The sequence below is a fragment of the Camponotus floridanus genome, unplaced genomic scaffold (genome assembly GCF_003227725.1).
Source record: "Camponotus floridanus strain SB8 unplaced genomic scaffold, Cflo_v7.5 scaffold131, whole genome shotgun sequence".
Taxonomy (NCBI): Eukaryota; Metazoa; Arthropoda; class Insecta; order Hymenoptera; family Formicidae; genus Camponotus; species Camponotus floridanus.
In genome coordinates, this window is record NW_020229250.1 from 213393 (window position 1) to 237261 (window position 23869).

General features: G+C 31.6%; 1 protein-coding gene across 4 annotated transcripts in view; it reads left to right on the top strand.

Annotated features, from left to right (window-relative positions):
* The window catches only part of LOC105252560 (protein sickie), a 161887-nt gene that overhangs the window by 67941 nt on the left and 70077 nt on the right, over positions 1–23869 (top strand). For 3 of the 4 annotated variants that reach the window (XM_020027934.2, XM_025406085.1, XM_020027932.2), the window contains 2 exons: positions 6010–6179; positions 22477–22640. In XM_020027934.2, the coding sequence (XP_019883493.1) occupies positions 6010–6179; positions 22477–22640 (334 nt within the window). Of the gene's footprint in view, positions 1–6009; positions 6180–13169; positions 13364–22476; positions 22641–23869 lie in introns of those variants that run through there. The other variant, XM_020027936.2, reaches the window with a different exon arrangement.

The following is a 23869-nucleotide window of genomic DNA, read 5'->3' on the forward strand; positions in this document are numbered from 1 at the left end:
ATTAAAATAAAGACAAGAAGAAGAGAGAATCAAATTAATTTTATATAAATAATTTGATGAAAATTACTTACTGTCATTTTCAAATAATTATTTATGACGAGAGAAAGAGATATATAATGAAAGAAACGATACACATTTATTGGCACGAAAAGTACTTGGTTTTGTCATCGAGTGCATTAGTTCGCTAGAAACCGAGGATTAACCAAGCTGAAAGACACGTGTGTGCACACGTTGCAATTCGCGACTTGCGGAACCTTGGTACGGCGAATTGCAGTTTCTACGATCTCTATCGTTGCTTATTATGCTCATACTGCGCGCGGTGCCATTTTCATCGGCGTGCAAATTTTTGCCGCAAATCCGTTGTCCGTTTACACATCGTGTCGGCTCGAAATGAGACTCAAGGTGAGCTTCGATTCGAGAGCATACGCGTGCGCGCACGAGAGAGTTCGATACGATAATGCGACCCATTCTAGAAGGCTGTCAAACCTTCGAGCGATTATCACATGGATCCTGAACATTATTCTTATTTCTTTTTTTTTTATTACAACGCATAAAGAAGAGGTTACCACAGTCAAAATTACTCGACGCTATCAGTTCTATTAAGTTTTGCGAAATTTTGATGTTTGGTTGCGACAAATGGAACATTGATCCTCGAGGATTTAAGAATATACCATTCTCTAAGCATTTAGGAATTCGGAAGTGTCGAAATTCCGATCGTAAAAAAATCAAACGAGAGAATCGCAGGCTTAAGTGTCATGAGGTTAAAGTTTCACAGAATCTTGAGATCTGAGAATCCTAGATCTCAAGAATATCTTAAATTTAAGAATCTCATCATTCAAGAATCTCGTAGATCTAACCCGCAAGTTGCTAGACAAAGATAAAACTTTGAATTTGATTTGATTTTAATTACACAAGGAGATTTTAATAATTAAGATACAACGAAATCACTTGAATTTAATCTTTAAATTTCTGACTTGAAAGTTTTCTTATTTTTATTTTTTCATATTTCTCACCTGAGAATTATATTATCAGGATGATCTCGCATGAATTAATATACGTGCCAAGGATTTATGGACGATTATTACAGGATCGTTCATTTTCGAAGCCCATTCGTGGACCGTTCATTTTTCGCCACAGATTATCATGCTCCCGTTATACATTCCGCGAATTCTGCCGGTCGTTGTTTGCCACCATTAAGTTGGCTTGTTTGGGATCCTACCGTGTTACACCGGGTGACTCAAAATTTCAAAAGATTGCGCCTTTCGCACCTTTTAACTTAAGGTTCTACATCTTCCAATTTAAATATCTCACAGATCTTTAAATAAATCTTTAGAATTTTTAGAATTCTTTAGAATCTTTCAAGGTTTTTAAATTTTCAAAAATTTTTGGAACAAAATATATTCTGTAGTTTCTAATTCTGACATAATAAGTGTTTATGTGAATATTTGTGATATTATCTAGATTTTTAAATATGTATTTCTTTTTTACATATGTCAAGAATTTTTATACATAAAAATTGTAATATTTTTCTACAATAATTTATGAAATTTATAATGAAGAAAGGTTCTCTATAATTCTACCAACTATTATTTTATTATTTTTAGTTATTCGTAATTTTAATATTATTTTCACTTAATTTTATATTCCTTTAATTTAATTTTAATATTGCTCTAATCACAAGAGCTATCCTTTATTCGCTACTGCATAATTTGCTATTAAACGATTTCTAGAGCGAGAGCGTAAATCAAGCGAATAATTTTTGTTGACAAAAAATTCGAATTATATCGCGGACTAAATTGATGTACGTTCTCAGCAGTGAGTTTAATTAAAACCCGCGAGGCAAACTGTAATCTGTACTAATCACAAAATTGATCCGCTACGCTTTCGTTTTGCGCAAAATTTCTTTCCTCGCATCAGACAAAAGGGCCGTCAACCTGGCTTTCCGAAATTCCGCGAAAGGGTTAACGCTGGTTTATAGAGACCGTAATTGTTAACTTATGCCGGAACCGGTAAAGTTCAATATATTCAATTTCAATGCATCTGTTTATGCTTTCAGCGTGAACAGAAGCATTGAAATTCCAATATTGAACTTTACCGGTTCCGGTATAAGTTAACAATTAATTACGGCCTCTATAAATAAGCCTTTACGTGACAATGCGATGTTAATTAAATTTTCCCGTGACACTGTAAATCAAACAATTAGCATACACGTAAAACGTTACGTTTCCGATCTATATAAGTTTATTTAATCGAACCAAGGGAATGTATAAACATATACGCGAATTCAATACTGCGAGTTAATTTATTTATATTTTATTAAAAATAATTAATAGTGTGTTGATATAAAAATAAATAATAGTTTAATGAAATTCTGTACCTTCAAGTTGCGATAGATTTTGCTTTCGGTCAACGTCAAAATTGATCTCATTTATTTGTATAAATTTTAATCATTTTCAAAATTTTAAATCTTCTAAATTTAAAGAATCTTAGTATTTACATTTTATGGATGTGCTATGCACCTTTTTTGATAGCTAAGTAGGCCGACAGCTTAAAAAATACATACATTTTAAGCTCTATTCGTGTAAGCAATTTTAAACTCGCGCAGTTGTAATTTCGGAATTGCTATATCCAATTGGTCAGAATCAATTGGATGCGCTGACTAGAGACCGAATTCGTTTCACTATTTTGGAGCTGAGGAATCGGCTAATTGCAGATCTTAACGAGCATCGGTCTGTCCACCTGCTGCTTCCATTTCCGGGATACGATGCGAACATTGTGCATCTTCTTTCTCAAAGAGCCTTAGAAAATCGGAGGTTAGGCTCATTATGTAAGATTTCCTCTAATTTTTTTCTTTTTCAAACACGAAAAACTCCCAAAAATTATTTAAGTTAGAAAATATTTAAAAACATAGAGAAGGCGCGAATGATTTTTCATACTTTTTTGCTCCACTTTCGGAATTTTTGATATAATCGAAATGAGATATCGATAGATGTGATTTATAAAAATAATTTATCTATGCGTAGCAGGTAAACGCGACGACTGTTTAGATATTAGGTAGAAAAAGTCCGGAAGACATGAATCATCTAAAAATAATCAGTCCGTTCAGGTTGTCTGATTCTACTTCGAGATTGCGGCATTTCCAAAAGAAGTTTATATGTACTTTCTTGCTGTTTTCACTGGGCAGACAGTTTTCGCTCGTTTGCATCAACTCGTTAAGTATCATAATTTCACTTTTTTTCGTGATTAATTTATTAATTTAGCAAAGACATCTTATAAAAAAGCAATGAAGAAATTATCGGATAAATTTAATGTAAAAGTTAATTACGATTATATGTATAATAACGAGAAAAGAAATCTGAATAATAAATTTCGAGACAGTATTTAATTAAATTTCAATTTTATTATTATCTTGAATTTTAATTATACGCAATTACTATACAATGTTATGTAATGCTATGATTATAACAAAAAATGGAAAAAATCTGAATAATAAATTATGACAAGATTTAGTCAGATTTTTAAATAAATTGATATCATTAATTTTAAATGCGTCTTTAATAGTTCTATATAACATTTTTTCTTAGAACAGACAAATATATAATGTATTATTTTGACGGTCAATCTCATGATATTAAAGACAGAAAAGAAGATGTATATAAGGAAAAAGGAGAGTGTCTTCCCATGATGACACTCCTTTTCTGTTATTCTGTTTTCTCCTTCAAGAACCGCAGAAGCGAAGACGTTACCATAAGAGGACATCTCTTGATCTCTGGATTTCTCTCTCTCTCTCTCTCTCTCTTTCTCTCTCTGTCTCTCTTTCTCTATCTCCCTCCTCCTTGCTTTCTTTGCTCCTTCTTTTCATTCTGGAACCGCAGACTCGCGGGTCCTAGAGATATTCCGAGGAAAATTGTCTTTACGAATGCTTGTAGTTTGTGAATAACAAATGACAATTAACAATCGAAGTTAACTAATTCTATTTTGGACCAAACTTGTTTTATTCACTACATTATATTTTTTTTAAGGCAATTGTCAAAAATTTCAATATTTAAAAGCAATAAATATATATGTAAATTTTAACAAATAAACTTTTTTATTTAACAATCAAAGTTGATATAAAGTCGACATTAATTTATTTTTCAATTATATTATATTATAAAATTATTTGAGAAACTTGATTGAAAGTTGCTCTCTCGAGAATTAAGATTCAAGGAGGCAATATAATTAAATGAATTTAATTTTTTAATACCGATTATAAACTGTGTTATTTATAATTATTCCCGTTGTGTATAAGATTTAACTCATCTAAAATATAAAATAAAAATTGTGAAAATAACATTACAAAACGAACAAAATCTGCTAATTGTAAGATTAATTAAAGAAAAGCGCAACTCGAGATTATCATAAAGCATGATCCATGTACACGATTCTTCATCGGTGGCGTTTCATCCGATGACAATCTTACGAGGAGACAACGGAATGCACATTAAAAAACACCATCGAGCCATTTATGGCTGTCATCTTGCCAGGATAACTCGAAACCGCGAACGTCGCCTTTTGCGGCTTGCCGCGGCTTCTTTTGGAGATATCCTTCTTCAAGTCTAATGGAGAGAGGTGAATCGTGATAAGAATTTATGTTTCGATGCGCTCTTGTAGCGTTGCGTTCGATATCTGTGTCATTTAAATAACCGAAGTCTTGCGTCAGTTTTTCGCGTAATATAGCGTATTCCAATCAAATTGTCAAAGAAAGAACAAAATTATGAAATTAAAAATACAAATTAAAAACACACAATATTTTAAATATCATTCACTCGATTAAAGTTTGTGTATCAATGTTTATTAAAATTTTATTAAATTTTATAGTTCTTTTATATTTCTTTTTATATTACTTATTGTTTATCTAATGTTTCTTTAATTTTTTGAATCCGAAATTATATTTTTTTTACTTGTTTTTTATTTGTCATGAGATTTTACGAGAAAAATTCTTTCTAAATTCAACTCCTTTAACTTCACCTAAGAATGTATAAATTAGATACGTCTATCTACCTTTATCTTTTCTCGTTAACTCTTTCATTTACGCTACTTTTCTCAGCTAGATATAAGTATAGAGTAATATCTGTATTCTTGTGACCGAGTGAATCATCGGCTTTCTCATGCCACCCTGTCGTACCTCGGCGCAGTTCGTTTTCTGGGCAAAAGCTGGGGTCGAGAACAATGGAAACGGGAGAAGTCGGTGGGCACGCGTGTGCAAGGTAGACACGGCCGCGACGGTCACGTTTCGCTCTCGCATTATGTGTGCATCATGGTACACCGTGTGGAAAACCAGCATTAGCTTATTGTATATGCACCTCCCACAAAGATATTCTTCCTGTATTCTTCCGCCTTTGCCTTTCCTCCTGTTCTACAGCAGAATGATGCTTGTTCGAGAACCCTTGATCATAAAGCTGATTCTTTTTAGATAACAAATACGCCTCTTAAATGGTCAATTATACGCATTTCAGCAAATTAATAGAGAAATGACCAGAATTTTCGCTTTTCATAAATCTTGATAAAAAATATACGTATTATTTTATTGATAAAATGATGCGTATTCAAGACTTGGAAATATTAATTTGGATTCTGTACTGATTAAGTATAAAGGAAATAATTGTATAAAGTATATAATAATTGTATATATATATATATATATATATATATATATATATACAATATATATATATATATATATATATATATATATATATTTATTTATTTATTTATTTATTTATTTCTAGAATAATAATTTTCTATTTATCTGTCTTTTTCCATAATATATAACTTTTGCAAAGTTATATATTATGGAAAAAGACAGATAAATAGAAAATTATTATTCTAGAAATAAATAAATAAATAAATCTCTCTAATAATTATTAGAGAGATTGTGAAAACAGCTATTGAGGAGATACGACGAGAGTCGTCTATTCTAAAACCGGAAAACGATCAATGACAAAAGTTCCGCTTATGTATGCACAGGTCGAAAACGTGAGCTTGTGTGTGGGAGCACTGCGAGCTCTAGGAGCGGACGTGGGTGCCGTGAACCCGGGCGAATTGGCGGCAGGATCAACCCTGTGGCCAGTCCTGGCTTTACTCTTCGCCTTGTCGCGCTACAAACAACGAGCCAAGCAATTACAGGACATGCCCAAGTGAGTGGATTATGCTTTTTCGAAAATTATTAATAATCATTGATAATGATTGATAAATTGATGAATATGTAATAGATATTAAAAAGAGATATTGTAATTTTTCGAAAAGTTTTGAAAATATTTATAATTCCGAGGACTTTTTGACTCACTAAATGAAACATTTTAAAGTATTAGATTCAAGACTTTACAAACTATTAAAGTATGAATTTCTTTAAGATTTAAAATTTTTTTGAAGTATAAAGTTTTAAAAAAGAGAGATTTGCAAATTTTGCAAATTTTTGTAAAATTTAAACTTAAATTTCATTCTCTTTCAATTTCGTATTTCGAATTTAGATTTCTAGATTCTTAGTTCTGTGATCTAGAGATTGTAAGCTCACGTTTTCGACGTGTGTACACATGTATTATTAATTTTACAATTAGATTAATTTCTTATCTTTGAAGTTCTTGTGTCGAATTCCTTTCGCTATATCGATAGTGGATAATATCGGTTTCTGGTTCTTCGGCCATTGGAAATCAAATATGATGGTTTCCTGCACAATCTAACGTCGGTAAAATAGCGATTCATGAATTCATGAATACCTGTGGTAGATATTTAAATCTGTCGTAATAGTCGTTGGTACGTATCTATCATATTTTGATAAATTATTTTAATATCTTTTTGTTGATAATTACACGATATTAACAATAACATTACGCAGCAATATGGAAAAATTGCAACGACACGTTCATTTATTATCGAACTAATTATAAGCATAATTTATTCAATACATTCATCAGCGATTATTAGTTCATAAAATTAGAGTTATATCGAATCGGAATAAACGTCGACTCGGCCAATCTTTCATGTAGTCTTTTACGAGCTGAGACAGACATCTCGTAAATCAGAAGAGATGTTTTAATGGCACCAAACGTCAAGAGATAACTTTTAAGCGCGATTTGCGCAAATAAATTAAATTTTATTCATCAATCCCCAAAACTTATCGTCACTTGGAAGTCACTTCTGACTGCAAATGTGAATTATTATGATTCTATAAAACCGATTAAATTAAGTTAAGTTCGTGGATTAATGCGCCATATAATGTCTGACGCATTAATCCACGAAAAAGAAACGGAAAAGAACTTTGCTGCCTCGTATAAGAAATTTTTATTGTAAGTGTATTAACACTCACGCTTTAGGTGAGCCATGATAGATTAATGAGTTTATATTTGTCGGATACAGATATTAGCGGATTTTAAAATTTTATTTTAAAGAGATGCTTTTTTTAAATTTTAGACTATATACAGAAATTTAATATTGAATTTTTCGAGTACTTGCGTACTTCAATTAATACCTTAATTATTAATCGCGTACTTTAATTGCAATTTTTAATTGCATATTTTAATTGGATAATTACACTGAAAAAAAGTAATATTGAATTAACAACATTAGTGTAATTGGAATTTATTTTATTAATTCAATAATATTATTAATCAAATCAATACATGGTATATTGATTTGATTAAAAATGTTATTGAATTAATAAAATAAATTCCAATTACACTGATGTTTTGTTAATTCAACATTACTTTTTTTTCAGTGTAATAAATGTATTAATATATAAATATAATATATATTTAACATTACAAAATTAGATGTTAAAATTATATAATTTTAATTGAAATTTATTGATAATTTATTGATTTAAATGTAATCAAGTATATTTTTTAATGATATTTTCTGCTTCGTATTAAAGATTTATTTATTTGCTTATTGCTAAAGTTTTCGATTTTAGCTTGTTATATTTACAATTTAGAGAAACTACAATCAAAAGTACAAGCTCTACATTTTTTCAAATACAATTTATTTATTTTTCTATAATTTTTTCTAATTAAATTTTTTTTCTTTTTTTTTCATTTTATTGAAAATTAAGTGTTGTTTAAAAATTTAATGTTTTATATAATTTATATGAATTTTACACATTTAGTGTGGCTTTTATATCTTGCAACGACTCGAGGTCCATATTCGAGAGTCTTGTTTCCTGTCGCGCAGTCGAATCGATACCGACGTCCTGTCGGCCTGCAGCGGCGTTCATTAACGTCCGCGTTAATCAACCACTAGTATCTCCCTCATTCTTCCTCTCTCATTCTGCCTCTTTCTCGTCTGCTTCCATGCATTATCGACATCGAGTAAAGCATATAGTTACATCAGTATTTCGGCACGCAGAAAATGTGTTTTACAAGCGAGAACGAGGAAATTCAAATAATTTTAATTACTCCGCGGTTAATTGCGGCAGCCGAGAAAAGAGAAAGAGGAAATGAAAGAAGGGAGAGAGAAAAAGAGAAAAAAAGGGAGAGAAAGAGAGAGAGAGGGAGAAGACAGTATATTTATTATCGATGAAAAATTCTTTCAAACATAAATTAATTTTCAGTAAAAAAATAATAACAAAATTTGATAAAAATAATTGAAATAAAAATAAATTGGGTAAATAAATGGAATAAATAGTATAGGAAGTAGCATGGAAAAATCTCAAGTGTAATGGAAAATATTAATAAAAAGTATAATTTTGTGTGAGAATTAAAGAAGAAACGCGAAATTCAAAAGGATAAAAAAAACGCGAAATTCAAAAGGATAAAAAATTTTTGTTAATGCGGTATATATGCATCCATACATGTAAGGATGGCGAACGTTTCAACTGTCAAGGTCGATACTTTCAACTGGGCAATAAATTACTTGAATGAAGAACGATTCAAGTAACGCAAAGTTATTTATATCGAAGTTGTTACATTTTCGCAATCCTATTCGAAAATATATTCGTTCGAATTGAGGACTAATTGTTTCACAGAAACAGTTTTATATTATACTTTTAATTTATAATTTCCTCCATTCCATTATTGTTTTTAATTTTATCTAGTATTGAGAAACATAAAGAATACACATTGTATTAAAATCTGTTTTCTAATAAGAAAGTTTAAGTTTAAGCTTCTACTCTAACTTTTTTCAGCCTCTTGTCAATCAAAATAAGCATCATATTTAAGAGGCGAAAATAAATATGATGAAATTAATATGAAATATAGCAACTCTAGACTTTAATCTAAAAATTGCAAAGAATTGCGAAATATTAGGAAATACTTGTGTTTGAACTAAAAATTTCGTCATTTACTAGAGACAAAATAACGGAAACGAAATAGAAAGAAATCTCTTTCAAGCAAAAGGGGAATTCGGAGCCTGGATCTAATGGAGCGCGTAACGATTCTTCGAGCGAAAGAAACGCGAGGCCGAGGTCCTCGAACGGACCGCGCGCGTACATTAACATATTAACAATGCTCCATTATGCCCGAGTGTATACCTAGTCCCCTGCGTAGGCGTGTTATGGACCACTCTCGAGACCGCGGAGCGCACACACATTCGGAGTCTCGAAACGTGTAGACAGTGTACGGAACATGCTCCGAAACGAAAACACTTTAACGAATATGGAGTTATATATTTCGTATTTTTTCGAAAGAAAGAGTTATGATAATTTTTCCATTATGTACATATTTCAAAATTTTTTAATTCATCAGTACAATAAATAATAATTCAATTTATCGAATAAAATAAATATCTCATCATGTGAAATGTTTCTGATAGTTTTATTGGAGTAAAGATATCTTTATAGAAATTGACAAAGCGAGTTTATCGATTTATATTGATTAATATTGATGCTATTTTGCCAGAAAAAATTTTCTCTTTTAATTTATACACTTATTACTGAGAAATTATTCAAAGCTCTTTATTGAAATCAAAACTAATTGTTTCAATTTTGCTGCTAAATGTGTGTCTTATATATAATTCAATGCATTCTAAAATACATATCAAGAGCAAAAAGAGGAAAAGAGAGAGAGAGAGAGCGTATTGATTCAATACTCAAATTTCAATTTAAAAACGCGAGGTAAAAATTGTGAGGACGAGCAAAGGTAAAGACGAGCGAGGGTCAAAGCTGACGAAAAAATTTCTCATACACATGCCTACACACATCTCGTTAGAATGTACGCAACACAATATATCCGTGGCACACAATCATGCGTGCACGTGCACGCCGGAGCATTAGCATAAAAATGGTTTAAAAATCCGTCAAGCGTGCCACCAGCATTGGCCGGTTCCCGGGGAAGACTGGGCCCGCTATTGGTTAGCTGCGTACGGCTGAAGAGAAGAGGGGTCGGAGAGAATGGGCTTTAGAGAGGCTGCGAGAGCTAAAACGAGTGAGAGAAAGATTAAGAGAGATGAAAATGGAATGAGATTGCGCGAGAAAGAGAGAGAGAGAGAAGAGAATGGTTAACAAGGAACAAGGACCGATCCTGCGAGGGTGTATCGAAAGGAAAGAGAAAGGGATAAAAAAAGAGAGAAAGAGAAGGTAAGATACAGGAGGGTGCGAGAAGGTGCTATAGTCAAAGGAGCACAACGGCACCGGAGTATACGGCAGAGAGAGGTTCCAGATCCAGCTAAACGACAGGAAGGTGCAAGAGAGGCGGACGAAATAAAGTACGATACAAAATGATGAGGGAGAGCGAAAGAGAGAGACGCAGCAGAAGGGAAACAGCATGTATCTGCATGGGGAAGCCAGTATGACCTGAAAGGGGCTAGAAGGTGAACAGCGGAGCAACAGAGACGGCGATGGTAAAAGAGGAGAAGCAGGGGTCGGGTAAAGGACCAAAGCGAAAAGGGGGAGATAGCAGAGAGAAAGAGAGAAAGAGAGAGAGAGAGAGAAGCACCACGTGCTATGGGAACGGGAATGGCTCTCTCTTCTCTCGCCGGGTCTCTCGGCGGTTCAGTTCGAAACGGACCATCAACGATGCCTACACACCATGGCCACACCATCATGACCATCGCGACCGAGTGTAGTGGTCGCCCGTGGTCGCCATGAAGCGTCGTCGTCACTCAAGTCGATGACGCTCTCAAGAGGCAAACGGTTTCTCGGACTTTTCTTCACGCGTTTTCTCTCGTCATTTTTTCGCTTCGTTTCGTTTCGAGAGTGTAGAAAGATCGATGGGTCGTATCGATCATGCGCGGAGCACAATGAAATGTTCATCTTCGGATTTCTCGAAGAATCGATAGTGATCGCGCTTATGGAAGTGATGTTATAGAAAAAGAAGAAATGGAAATTGATGATATGTTTATGGATTATGTTTGAACGCGTGAGAGAGGATCGCTCCAGGATTTACTTAAACGAGTTTGACGTGAGAAGATTGAGCTGGGCAAAAAAATTCAATTTCAGTTATTGTTCCTGTTTATTTGAAGAGTAATAAGTTAAGAGAAATTAATCTGAAATCGATTTAAAAATCTATCTTACAACATTCGTTTTAATATGAATAATTAATATAAAATAAATTAAATTTTTTGATATTTAATTTTAACACAATAAATCGGTGGCTGCTAAAACATAATTAAAACTTGATTTAAAACTTGATTTAATTTACAGTAAAATATAAAATATAAAGTGAGAATATAATGTGATTATGGTGAATTAAAGTGAGTATTATAATGGTGAAGTAATTAATAATTCTATATTGTATAAATCTGTAAAGTAATCTACTACTTTAATCTACTACGATCGGAACGTCAAAAATTTCTTGAAAATACTTTTTTGCATTTCATAAGAATATTGATCAAAGAATGATCTAATGTGATCTTGTCTCATGATTATTGGTAAGTCGAGTAAACTGAATCAATTTACGATAAAAATGTCGGTTAAAACTATCATCGATTTATAAGATTTTTGAAAAAAATTCTTATATCTTGGGATTGCTACTTGTTACACGATAGAAAATTTTAAATTGATTTGATTTGCAATTAAAAATTGCAATGTGAAAATATTTGTTTAACAATGCTAAAGAAATTATATATCAATCGAAAACACAAAATCATGGATCAACGAATTTCTGAGAAAGAGGTTACAATACAGAGATTCGAGGAATCGAACATGAGACAAAATTGATTAAATATGCATAAATTTTGAGGGTGAATTATTTAGCGTTTCAAGGAAGAAGAAGAGAAATAGGCACGAAGAGTGCTTTGAGTTTCTTGCGACAATTTCTGAAAATCAGAACAAAGTATTGAATTTGAAACTTTTAACAAAACTTTTGTCTTTCAATGAATAAATAGATTATGATCTATATGCGCGAATAAGAAGAAAGTATAATTTTATTTGGGTTATAGAAAGCAGTAAAATATTATTGCATTGTTGAAGGGTAAAAATTATTATATTAATATTATTATAATATTATTATAATTATTACATTAATAGAGGTAGAACGATAATTATTATAAAAAAGTAAAATTAATCTATTTAAAAAATTAAGAAAATAAAGAAAATAGCAGATGCGATATAATTTCTAAATGATATGTTGAAAAATAATATTGCCAATATCTAGTTATCTAAACACTAAATATTTATTTTAAAAGTGACATTTAACAGATACTAAAATAGATGTTGAAAATTTTCAAGTCAATTACATCAAGTAGTATGAGATCAAGAAGTTTTTGTTTTATGAGCATTCCATATTGAATTTCTCTCGAATTTTTCTCATTTAGATTAATCTTGCCTTCGCTCGAAAGATTGAAAAGAGCGATCTCAACTCGAAGCATGAATAAGATTAGTATAGTAGACAAGGCGGATAAAAGTATATAAGATAAAATAGAATCCGAGGATCTCTGGCGAATAGAAAACACTGGCTTGATCTAAACAATAAATTCCGTCATTCGATCGACAACGAGGATCGAGGAAACGATATCGAAAAGCTCAACTTGAAGAATTTTTTTATTTTATTCTTCATTTTACGAGTTTTTATTATAACGAGAATAATAAAAATCTCGAAAAAGAGAGAAAAACTCGAATTCGTCAAGCGAACACGATTGCTAATTCCTGGCTCGGAAGAGAATACAATAAACAGAATTATGTTTTATTTAAAATATATAATTAATATATTTATTCGATTGATTTGTAACATATTTGATAAACTAAAAGTCACTTTATTCAATCAAAAAGACAAATATGTTAATAATAGTGTAATGCAAAGTGCAATTTACAACGATCGCTTCCATCAGTTTGAGAAGAATTATTGGTGAAAAAAAGGAAATAATCGTAGAGCATCATGGGAAATAGCGGAAGCAGCGGGGGTGGCAACAGCAGGAAGGCACGAAGTTTGCCGAATTCACCGGAAGCACACAGGTATCTCGACATTCCTCTCACCGAACTAACTCGAAAACATAAGATAGGATCGAGATACGATATAAATAATACGAATCAAAAATTAAATTATCTAATTACATATTCATGATACTATTTTATAAATGTAAAACTCTTGAAAATGTGTTGCTTTCGTAGAAAATATAATTATAGTTTCACCTAATATTATTCTCATACACATAAAAATATAATATTATAACCAACATATGCTTTTAATTAAATAAAAAATAATTATTATCTCCATATTTATAATATTTAATATAAAAATTCCGTTATAGCAACTGCTAATTACTTAACTAGGTACAAAGAAGATAAAATGTAAGATCCAGGAATCTATCTGCTTCTTATATTAACATTGAATTGGTTTGTCGTGGGTGGAATTCTCATATTTATTTTCCGCTCCGACATATTTCTATTCTTGTACATTACACTGTATCTTGATCTTTATTCTTTCGCTCGTCTTGACAAGCGACGAAACCGGTTATTCCATATACATATTTAGGATTTCCTGAATCGCGCCTTACGTACATTATCACTGCACGCAAGTTCTTCGAGGAAATATAGTCATTTAGGTCCTTTTACATTTGCATTTTCACTTACATTGATTCAAATTAAATGTGATAGGAAAATGGCATTTCCTGTAAGAATAGTTATTTCCAAATTTGTTTAAATAATGAAATATGACATAAAAAATAATATAAATATCTAAAGAGAAAAATTTACCTACTACTTTTAATATTTTATTTTGTTTAAGCAAGAAAATTCGTTTTTTTTTTTTTTACATAATTCAATTATTAGAAATTGGGATCGGTGGCGCTTACTCACATTAATTACTCGAGACAAATCATGCAATGCCATTATTTTTATAGCAATATTAAATTCCTTGTTCACCTGTTTCATTTTTTTTGCGTAGCTCGATAATGATTGGTCGCCAATCAAACTGCGTGTCGTAGGTTCAAGGTGTCGAGAAAGCTTCGCGACCCGTAAAGCGGCATCCAGACCCTAACCGGTCTTCTCGAGTTCTCGTAGTGATCGGGCGCAACCGACCGGGCGAGAGGATCTGGTTTTGCATTTTTCCATTCTCGATATAGATCGGCAGCGAGCGACCGACTCAGTAATATTTTTTTTCTTTCTCTCTCTCTCTCTCTCTCTCTCTCTCATTTTCTCCCATTCTTTTCCGTATAATTACATTCTTTCATGTATAGGGAGTCGTAGCAAATCGAATAACGAGGATCACCAAAAGTAAAGATGTAATACATCTTTGTAATAATACTTTAATTTACGTTTCCAATGGGAGTAGAAAATATACAGAGATATTAGACTTTTATATTTTTTAAAATGACAAGTTTTTTTCTTTTTTAAATATATTATAAAATATATTTAATTATTTACATATAACGAAAGAATATATTGAAAAATAGAAAAGGAATTAATAATATTTTTTGCAACAGGTTTTTAAAAAAATTTAGAAACTTCTCTTATCAATAATCTTCAAATTTTTTTAGATTAAAAATCTAGAATGTATTACATAAAGGTGTATGTATATAAAAATTTATGAATATAGAAAGTATAGAGAGAAATATATAGAATAATATATGATAATGAATAATGTCTTTTTTCTTATCATAGAAATAAATAGATTAATTATATTAATAACAATATTACAATTACAATTTTATATTTTTTATTTAGAAAAACAAAAAATTAAATAGAAAATTAAATTTAAAAAATAGATATTATTTATCGTCAGCATTATTCCTCTGTGTGTAATCTCCTTTGCAGAGTTATTGGTGATTGCTGGCAAGGGAACACTGTAAAAAATATGAAATTTTAGAGGCGGAACTTAACAGCGATGAAATGTGGAGAGTAATAGGATCCTTTAATTAAAGTGGCTTAAAAAATTCATTCCTCGTCACCAATGCGTAGAGAGAAAGAAAGAGAGAGAAAAAGGGAGGAGGTTGAGTCCCCTCGAACATTTTTTCCAAGCATTCTCGATCTCGGTTACCCTTAGCCCAATCTACAACGAGAATTTGCGAAGAAGCGAAACTTTCTTTAAAGTCGATAATTAACGGAGTCGTTAGAGCAGCTGCGTCTATTTTTAAAATCGTAGCGAAAAATCGGCATTCGCGCGATACTGTTGACGACAGAATCCTCGTGGGTGGACTGGTTCGAGTCTTATTTGCATAAAATTTAAACACAGCAAATGCTTGTATATCAAGTGTTTCTCAACATTTTTATCGAACTTTATATATGAGTGATATTATCAATCAATATTTTTATATCGAAAATCAAAAAATCAGTTTTTATATTATGTGTTATAGTTTATTTTATGTACATTGCTTATTTTATTTGTACAACTTTTAATTTCCCAAACGTTTTTCTTTTTACTTTTTTCGGCTTCTTCCTTTCTTTATTTAGCGAACGAGTTCAAAGACATCCGCGAGTCGACGAGTGAGTCAATGTTTTCAATGTGAATGGCCGCAGAAATAGATCCTCGGGCAAGCACGTTTTGATCGCGCGATTCGCAGGCTAAATCCTACACGTTGACGTTAGTGGAACGAGAGCGGACTTGGCGTTGTCTCGTACGTGTCACTGATCGCGCGTATCAAGAGAGAGAAAAACGAGGTTTCGTAGTATATAAACAGAGTATCCGACATTGCACTCGTGTGTAATGATTGAATCATTTCGAAAACCGAGCCAAGCTACTTATAAATAATTTTTAGATAATATACACTAGGATACAAAACATTATATGATTTAAAAGAGGTCTGTAAAAATGTCTAAAATATTAGAAACGTATAAGATGTTAAAAAAAATTGAAATAATTAATTTTATATAGAAAATTAAAAAAAAAAGTCAAGAGAAGCTTAAAGAGTTTTATAAATGATTTAAAGTATCTGAATAATAATAAATTTTAAACGATTTTCGTTTAATCATTTCATCGATAGTTGCGTGTGATGAAAAGGAACCAAAAAGCAGCCGTGTTTTGTTCGTGTTCCCCTAAGAAAGATACTCTCATCAAATGATTAATTAGAATGCCTCGATTAATTAGGATGATGCATTGTTTCCCAATGCATCGCCAATGATGCATCGTAGCAGGCAGGACGGAGGTTACGATACCGTTATGCATCGATTGTTTCGGATGCAGCAAGACACTGTTACAAAATTAAACTCCATCTCGAAGTAAAAAAAACACATAATTTAAAGATGTATTAAATATTTTTCTAGATCAATTTGATGTCAATCTATTATTTTAAAAAGTGCCAACACATTAATATCACAAAGTTTTTAAAATAATTTTATATAACATTGTTGACCCTAAAAAATTAATAGCCTTAATAATTAATATCCCATGCATATTTAATGTCTCTCTTTTATTAAGTATTATAATAATATTATAGATATTTTTTAAACTACTTTTACATCTTCGCAAATTTGCATTACTTCCAAATTTTTTAAATTTTAAACATCTTTTAAATATTTTTAATACATCCCACCAAAATTTGAAAAAATTTAATATCTTCCAAAAGCTGCATCTTTCACCGGTCGTAAGTAACGGTATGCATTCACGTCCTTGCGTGCGTATCGTCGATAACTGGTGGTCGTCGAAGAACCACGATAATAATATCGCCTTGCGGGGAAGAACGGTTCTGGTCGTCATCTTCTTCCTGGAAACGACCGTTAAGTCCTTCTTCTCTCGAGACCCTCTAAATTTATCCCGCGCTCCTCTGGAAGCAACTCTCTGCTTCGTGTCGGTATACGGACTCTTTCTTTCTCGATTTTTTTCTCTGCGAACAAAATCCGGCAATTACTTCTAATATTCCGAATGAATTATTCGACTCGTCCCGATGCTATATACACACTTACCTCTCGCCTCTTCTCTTCTTTAGTCTTCGTTAACGCGACTACTCGCGCGCGACGCCATTGTCAATTTGCAGCGATTTATATTTACGCACAAATAATGAGAAATGTATGAATAGCAAAGATAGCGAGATTCATGTCAATAAAATTTAAGAAATTATGGTAAAATAATATTTATGACTTTTTAAATTTTAAAGCATAGCCAGCATATAGATTTTTCTATTAGGAATACATATTTTCCGATATTTTCTTCTTTGATATATTTTTATCTCATTTTTTTACTTAAATAAAATTTATAAAAATTGTTTTATTATTTAATATAACATTAATAAAATTAATAAACGTATTTATTATGCAATTAATCTTTATAAATTACTATCTATAAAATAATATAAACAGATGTATATTATTTGCGTGGATATGTGCTTGAGAATGATAGAATAGCTAATTGCGACTTATTTTGAATTAAAATGGCATTTTGGAGCAAAGAAAGAGTTTTGGAGCTTACATTTGGAATGAATACATGCGTAATATTTTTTGAACATTTAAATGTAAGAGTTTTCTCTTATCTAGTTGTTTAACAAATGTTGGAATTTTTGTTTGATTTCACGTCAACGCGCAACATTCATGCACTTTCGGTGCTTGGGAAAGATAAGAATACAGGTTCTGTTAATCGCAGTCTTATTCACCGCGGCTTTATCTGAATCATGCTTTGCTTGAAGAGAAGTTTTTAAATGTTTCACAGTTAACAGTTTCGAAATGCATCATAGCTAGAATAGCGATAGACACCGAAATATTTAGATAATCTCTTACATGCTTTTCTTGAAATTTCAAAATCGTACATTTTAAAATAAAATTTAATAATTAATTATATTTACTTAGAGATAATAAAAAATATTAAATAGAAAAAGCTTATTATAATTTTAAATAAATTATCATTTTTTTATCGAGTACAAACGATGTAATTGATTTGAGATTTGTAAACAATTTTGACAAAAATTATTTAATCTTGCAGAAATTTTTAAATTTGTATTTTATGTAAATATATCCTCTACCTTTATATGTAACAAGACATTTTAAATTTATAATATTATTAATAATAAATTCAAAATAAGCAATTCGCTACGTTTAATATTACGTCACTCCGGTTTCTAACGAAAGCTGGCTTTTACCTTCACTAGACTTGAGGATCTCGTAGCGTCGACTGAGAGAAAGAACATTCTCTCTCTCTATATCGCGGCGACGGGATCTTTAATTGGCTACCGTTCGAAAAATTGCATCGGCCGATCCGATCCCGGCAGTTGGCAATTAGAAGGAATGTCGTCCTAACCGATATGCATCTCGTTGTTGGTCAGTCAACCTAATCAGGCTCTCTTGTTGCCTGCGGGCATCAAAGGAACCCCAGCAGCTCCCTTTTCTGCACAGTTTGCCATTAAATGGACATATGGCGTTTTTACGTCTAAGCACTGCTGTTCAGTTTCTTTTTTCGTACAATTTTTGCGAATATCAATTGTATTAATCATCCAAAATTTCGGTTTAATAATAATAATCTTCTTAATCTAATATTAACTTGATTGAAACAAAATAAATGTTCCTTTAGAGATTTTTAACAATGTTAATTTATTATTTATATAGAGTGAGAGGAAGAGAGAGAGAAAAGAATCGTAGATGCAATCTTGAGATATAATAGTTCTTATTATAATATTAAGTTTAAAAAAAAAAAAACTAAAAAGGAGATTTGCGAAAATTATTATTTATAGGAAATATGGCAAAACAAATGAGTTAATTAGTGAAATGGCGAGCAAACAAACATTGCAACAATAAACATATATTACAACAAGCTTGCGTCAGCTTATTGTAATCACATCATCGAATTATATCGAGAACGATGTAAAAGTGCATCTCGCGCGATGCACGCCGGTCATTGATAGACTTAATAAAATACATTGGTTAGGTAATCAAAAACCAAGGGAACTGGCGTCATTTGTACGCAAAAAATCAAGTATTATAAATTAGGCCAACGATTAATGAAACAACGTAATGTCGAACAAATTGCATCGATACCCGTATGTAATCGAGAAATTCGCTTGCGTGCAATTTGTTCTTATAATAAAGGCTCTTATCGAGTAATTATCGAGCGCGATTAATCAGATGTCATGGTAATAATGGCTTTCGCTGTTTCCTTGTGGAACGCAAACATGTAGCTAGTACGCGCAGTAGAAAATTATTTAATTCGATGCCGTTATAAATAATATAATATTACTACGAAATGAGAGTGTACTTGTAACGAGACAATAATGATTGATTATGATATGTGATCATTGATATTTAATAATTAATTTTTATCAATTTTGTTATTAATTCAATTGTTGATATTCGCTTGATGATTTACAATTATTCCAAGATATGTAATACAATTTTTAAACAGCGAAACAAAATTAATTTCAACTTTTGGTTCGAGTGTTTTCCGAAAGATTGGAGCACCGCAAAATTGGTAGCGTCCAATTAATTAAAAGATTAATAGGACACACACTGGTATCATTATCGATGCAAGTTAAGCCGAAACAAAGGCGTCGTAAAGGAAAGGCGCCGTCTGCGGTCGCGAGACGCCCATTTCGCGCGATATTAATACGTTGCCGGGGGTAAGACGTCGCGGCGATGGCGGCAGTTGCAACACGCGCCGCGGCGCCCGGTCGTGGCATTAATTTCCGATATTGCTCTCGTAAATATTCGCGACTCGCCGTATACCATCCTCGTCGGATTGAAACATCTCTCTTTTTCTTCGAATCGACGTCGCCGGGGGTGCGCGCATCCCTGCGAGGGAGTCAGTTTTTTATATATCGATCCTCAGGGCCGTACTTGTATTCTTGAAACAAGGACCAAAGATATATAAATTGATGTTCGAAACTTGCAAAATAAAGAAAAAGTTTAATTTTATTAGTATTATTTTAATTCAATTTAATTATATAGATTATAAAATTAATATGACAGAAAGGTACAAAATGTCATTTGTAATAATTCACAAATTGCATTTAAAAGTTTCTAATTTTTGCATCACCCTCTTTTTCTCTTTTCTTGTCACAACAACTTTTATCATTTATCTCTCTTCTTCTTTCTTAGAAATGTTTTATTTTATATTAAATGTTTTGGAATTAATTTTTTTTATCGCAAGATTTTAGAACCGTTTGGTACAATCTTGTCTCAATATATCAAGGAAGAACTTGAACAAAAAGAATGTCCTAAAACGCATCTGCGGCATAATCTGCGTTTTGTCACGCGAAATATTAGTATTTTTTTTATAACAGCTTTTATTCGGAAAAGACATTTAACATTATATAAAATCAAAATTAAAATCTTAAAAAAGTAATATTTAAATCATGTATAATATTTATTATATAATACTAATTTAATACTGATATAAATATCGATATCGATATTAATTTATAACTTTTTTCGATAAATATTAGAGAAGGAGAGAGATTTATTTCTTCGTGTCATTTATTAAGCCAGAGAGCTTAATAGATTTAATCATCTATTTCAATTACAATCGAAAGGGAATAAAAAAAGATTCTAATTAAAAAAATTATTAAGCAATATTCTCCGCAAGCATTTAATGCAAATCTCACAACTCATCGTGTACTCATCACACCGACGAGAGAAATGGAAATTTATAAAGCAGCTTTATACGCGCATCTCCCCCCATCGCATCACCGCATAATTTAATCTTCCGTATATCTCGCTTGCATTGTGCCTTCCTCGAACATTATTGTGTCGTGTCTCTGCATGGCGAGTGAAGGATCGCATCTCTCGCAGCCTCTTGCAGAAGAAAAGAACGCCACGAGGTGTGTCCCGCGGGTCGCACTGCACCAGCTGCACGTGGGTGTGCGTATGGATGCAAATGGATGCACAAGCCCGGTATATAAATCAGAGAACGAACCCAAGACTCATTCTTGACGCAACTTGCAAAGTATGCATTTAAATTTTATGACATTATTAAAATATATACTAATTGAAAGAATTATTTTATATATTCCAAAAATAACAATATTTTATATAGCTACATTAATGCTTGTATATTTAGCATTATTTAGTAATATATATTTTTAAAAAATATGTTAATTAAACAGTCGAGGTTTCATTTATTTTTGATAAGAAAATTATTCTCGAATGTAGTTTGGGAGATACTCGTATCGAATCGTTAATTTTCTTTAAACATCCTGAATAAATTGCTTCACTTTTCCAATATGATGAGATGCAGTGAGACTTTTTTTTATTTTTTCCGTTTATATCTGTCGAAAATAATTGAATTTGCAATTAAGAAGTAAAAAATTGAAAAGTCGCGATGTACGAGCCAGAAGCATTAGTTTTCCGCAGCATTGGATTGGTAGTATGCTATAGCTGTATTTAGTGCTTCATGGATACTAGAGTCGATTGACAGCCGCAATTATTTCTGTTGCGGCGAAATAGCGGATAAATTTAGGACAAAGCACGATGATTTACGCGAGATGTGGATATCGGATAACCGCGTTTAGCATTAAACACGCAGTACGGATACACGAGTCAAAGATCTCTGCCAAGTCAGTTATATTCGCGAGGTTTATAGACGGTACTCGGTAATTCGAGCACAAGCGTGTACAGAGCGGCATATAGCGAGTTATATGAATTTGCGTATGTCGAAAAGCTGCTAGTTGAAAGGAACTTAATGACGTCTTTAAACGTTGATTTATACGTTTGTCGGACCCCAAATTAGATTATTAATTAGATAATGAGTTAAAGATGTTATTTACAATACACAATATCGAAGAATCATTATGCATTATATGACGATTTGTCATATGATGGTTTTTTTGTGTCATTATATTTTTTCTTATATATAAGAATATTTATACATTATGATATAGAAAATTATGCAATGTAAAAAATCTAATAGAAAGTGTCATATAATAGAAGCTGTATAATTATTATATAAGAAATTTGACGTGACTTTTAAATTAATGGTTTTTGATTCAAAGTTTCATTATACATTATTATATTATCAATATTCTTTTTTATTTTTCTTTATACAATGATATTTATAATTATTTTTCTTAATAAGACAGTAAAATATAAATGAATATTTAAGAAATTAAAAATACACGCGCTTATACATTTTTTATAATACTTTTTTTAATATAGAATGGATACACGAAAAAAATATTTCAATGAATTAACAGCAAATTTCTTTTTCATTTTAGATTACCATCGCCTTACAACAAACAGTCGTCGGGGGTTGGCAGCGCTGGGGGAGGTCCAGGGGGTGGCACGAGCATACCCCTGCCCGCAACAGTCGCCGCCACCAGGAGATGTCCCCCGGACAAAGTCAGACCGGCACCGACACCGACGCATCAATCACAACTCGGTAAGTTTCATCAACTCTCTCTCATCCTTCTTTGATGCAAACTTTTCGCGTCGTGTTTGACAAACAAATGTAAAACTTTGCACTTATTGCGATATAGTATTAACTTTGTACTATAATATAATATAATATAATATAATATAATAAATATAATATAATAATTATATTGATTTTATATTAATATTGTATGTTAATTATTTATTTGATAATTAACAAATATTTTAAATTTATTAAAGATTAATAAATTATATAATAGTTTATGATAATCAGACATTTTGCGTTTACCTAAATTTATTATTATATAAAATGGATGATAAAATATGATAAAAAAATATAAAACTTTTAAAAAATCGAAACAGCAATAACTGCGGCAAGCATATTAAATTTATTATTTGTTTTGCGGTACATGATGGTGTTTACGTACATTTTTGCAAATGTAAATTTATTAACGAGCAATATCCTTTGCTAAATCAATCTTTCCACGGCCGGTTTCCGTTAACCGGTTTCCATTTTTTTTTTTTCAAGTCACTCATAATATCGCCGTTGATATTTTATTGTGCTGATCATTATTATCAATTTTCTGCATAGGTATACATCAAAAGTTCTTTGCTTTCTCTAAATTATTGATAATAATCATTGAAATAATTTCAAGAAAAAAGATTATAACTTACACTTATGCTATTATTAAGGATTATTCTTACACTTTTTATTTAGTGGAACATAAGAAAAATAATCTTTATAAATTTATATATTTATTATTAAAATTTAAAAGAAAAAGATTAGTGAGAAACATCGCGACTAATTAATTTTCATTTGAGGTAGATGTGAATTTAAATATCGATAATCGCGAAAATATGCAAATTCTAGAAAGACTTTCTTCGTTTGAAACAATTAAGCAATTTCTTCTTTGAAATCTTTCTTTCGAAACACGATGAATGACGAAAGGGCGCGACATCCGCGTTAAAAACACCCCATTAGCTATTAGCCTTGTGAATGGCTTTTAGCAACCCTTTGCGTATTCCTGACTGTCGCGAGAGATCCTGGTCCGCTATGGGAACTAGCCTCTATGGGGTTCTCCCCTCCCCACGACTATACGGTGGCTTGTATGATCGTATCTACCCTGTGCTCATACGCGTTAGTCTTTCATTTATCGCTTTTGTATATACATATATATTTGTACATGTATGTGCATATATATGTGTGAGTATGAGCGAACTTTCCTTCCTGGTATA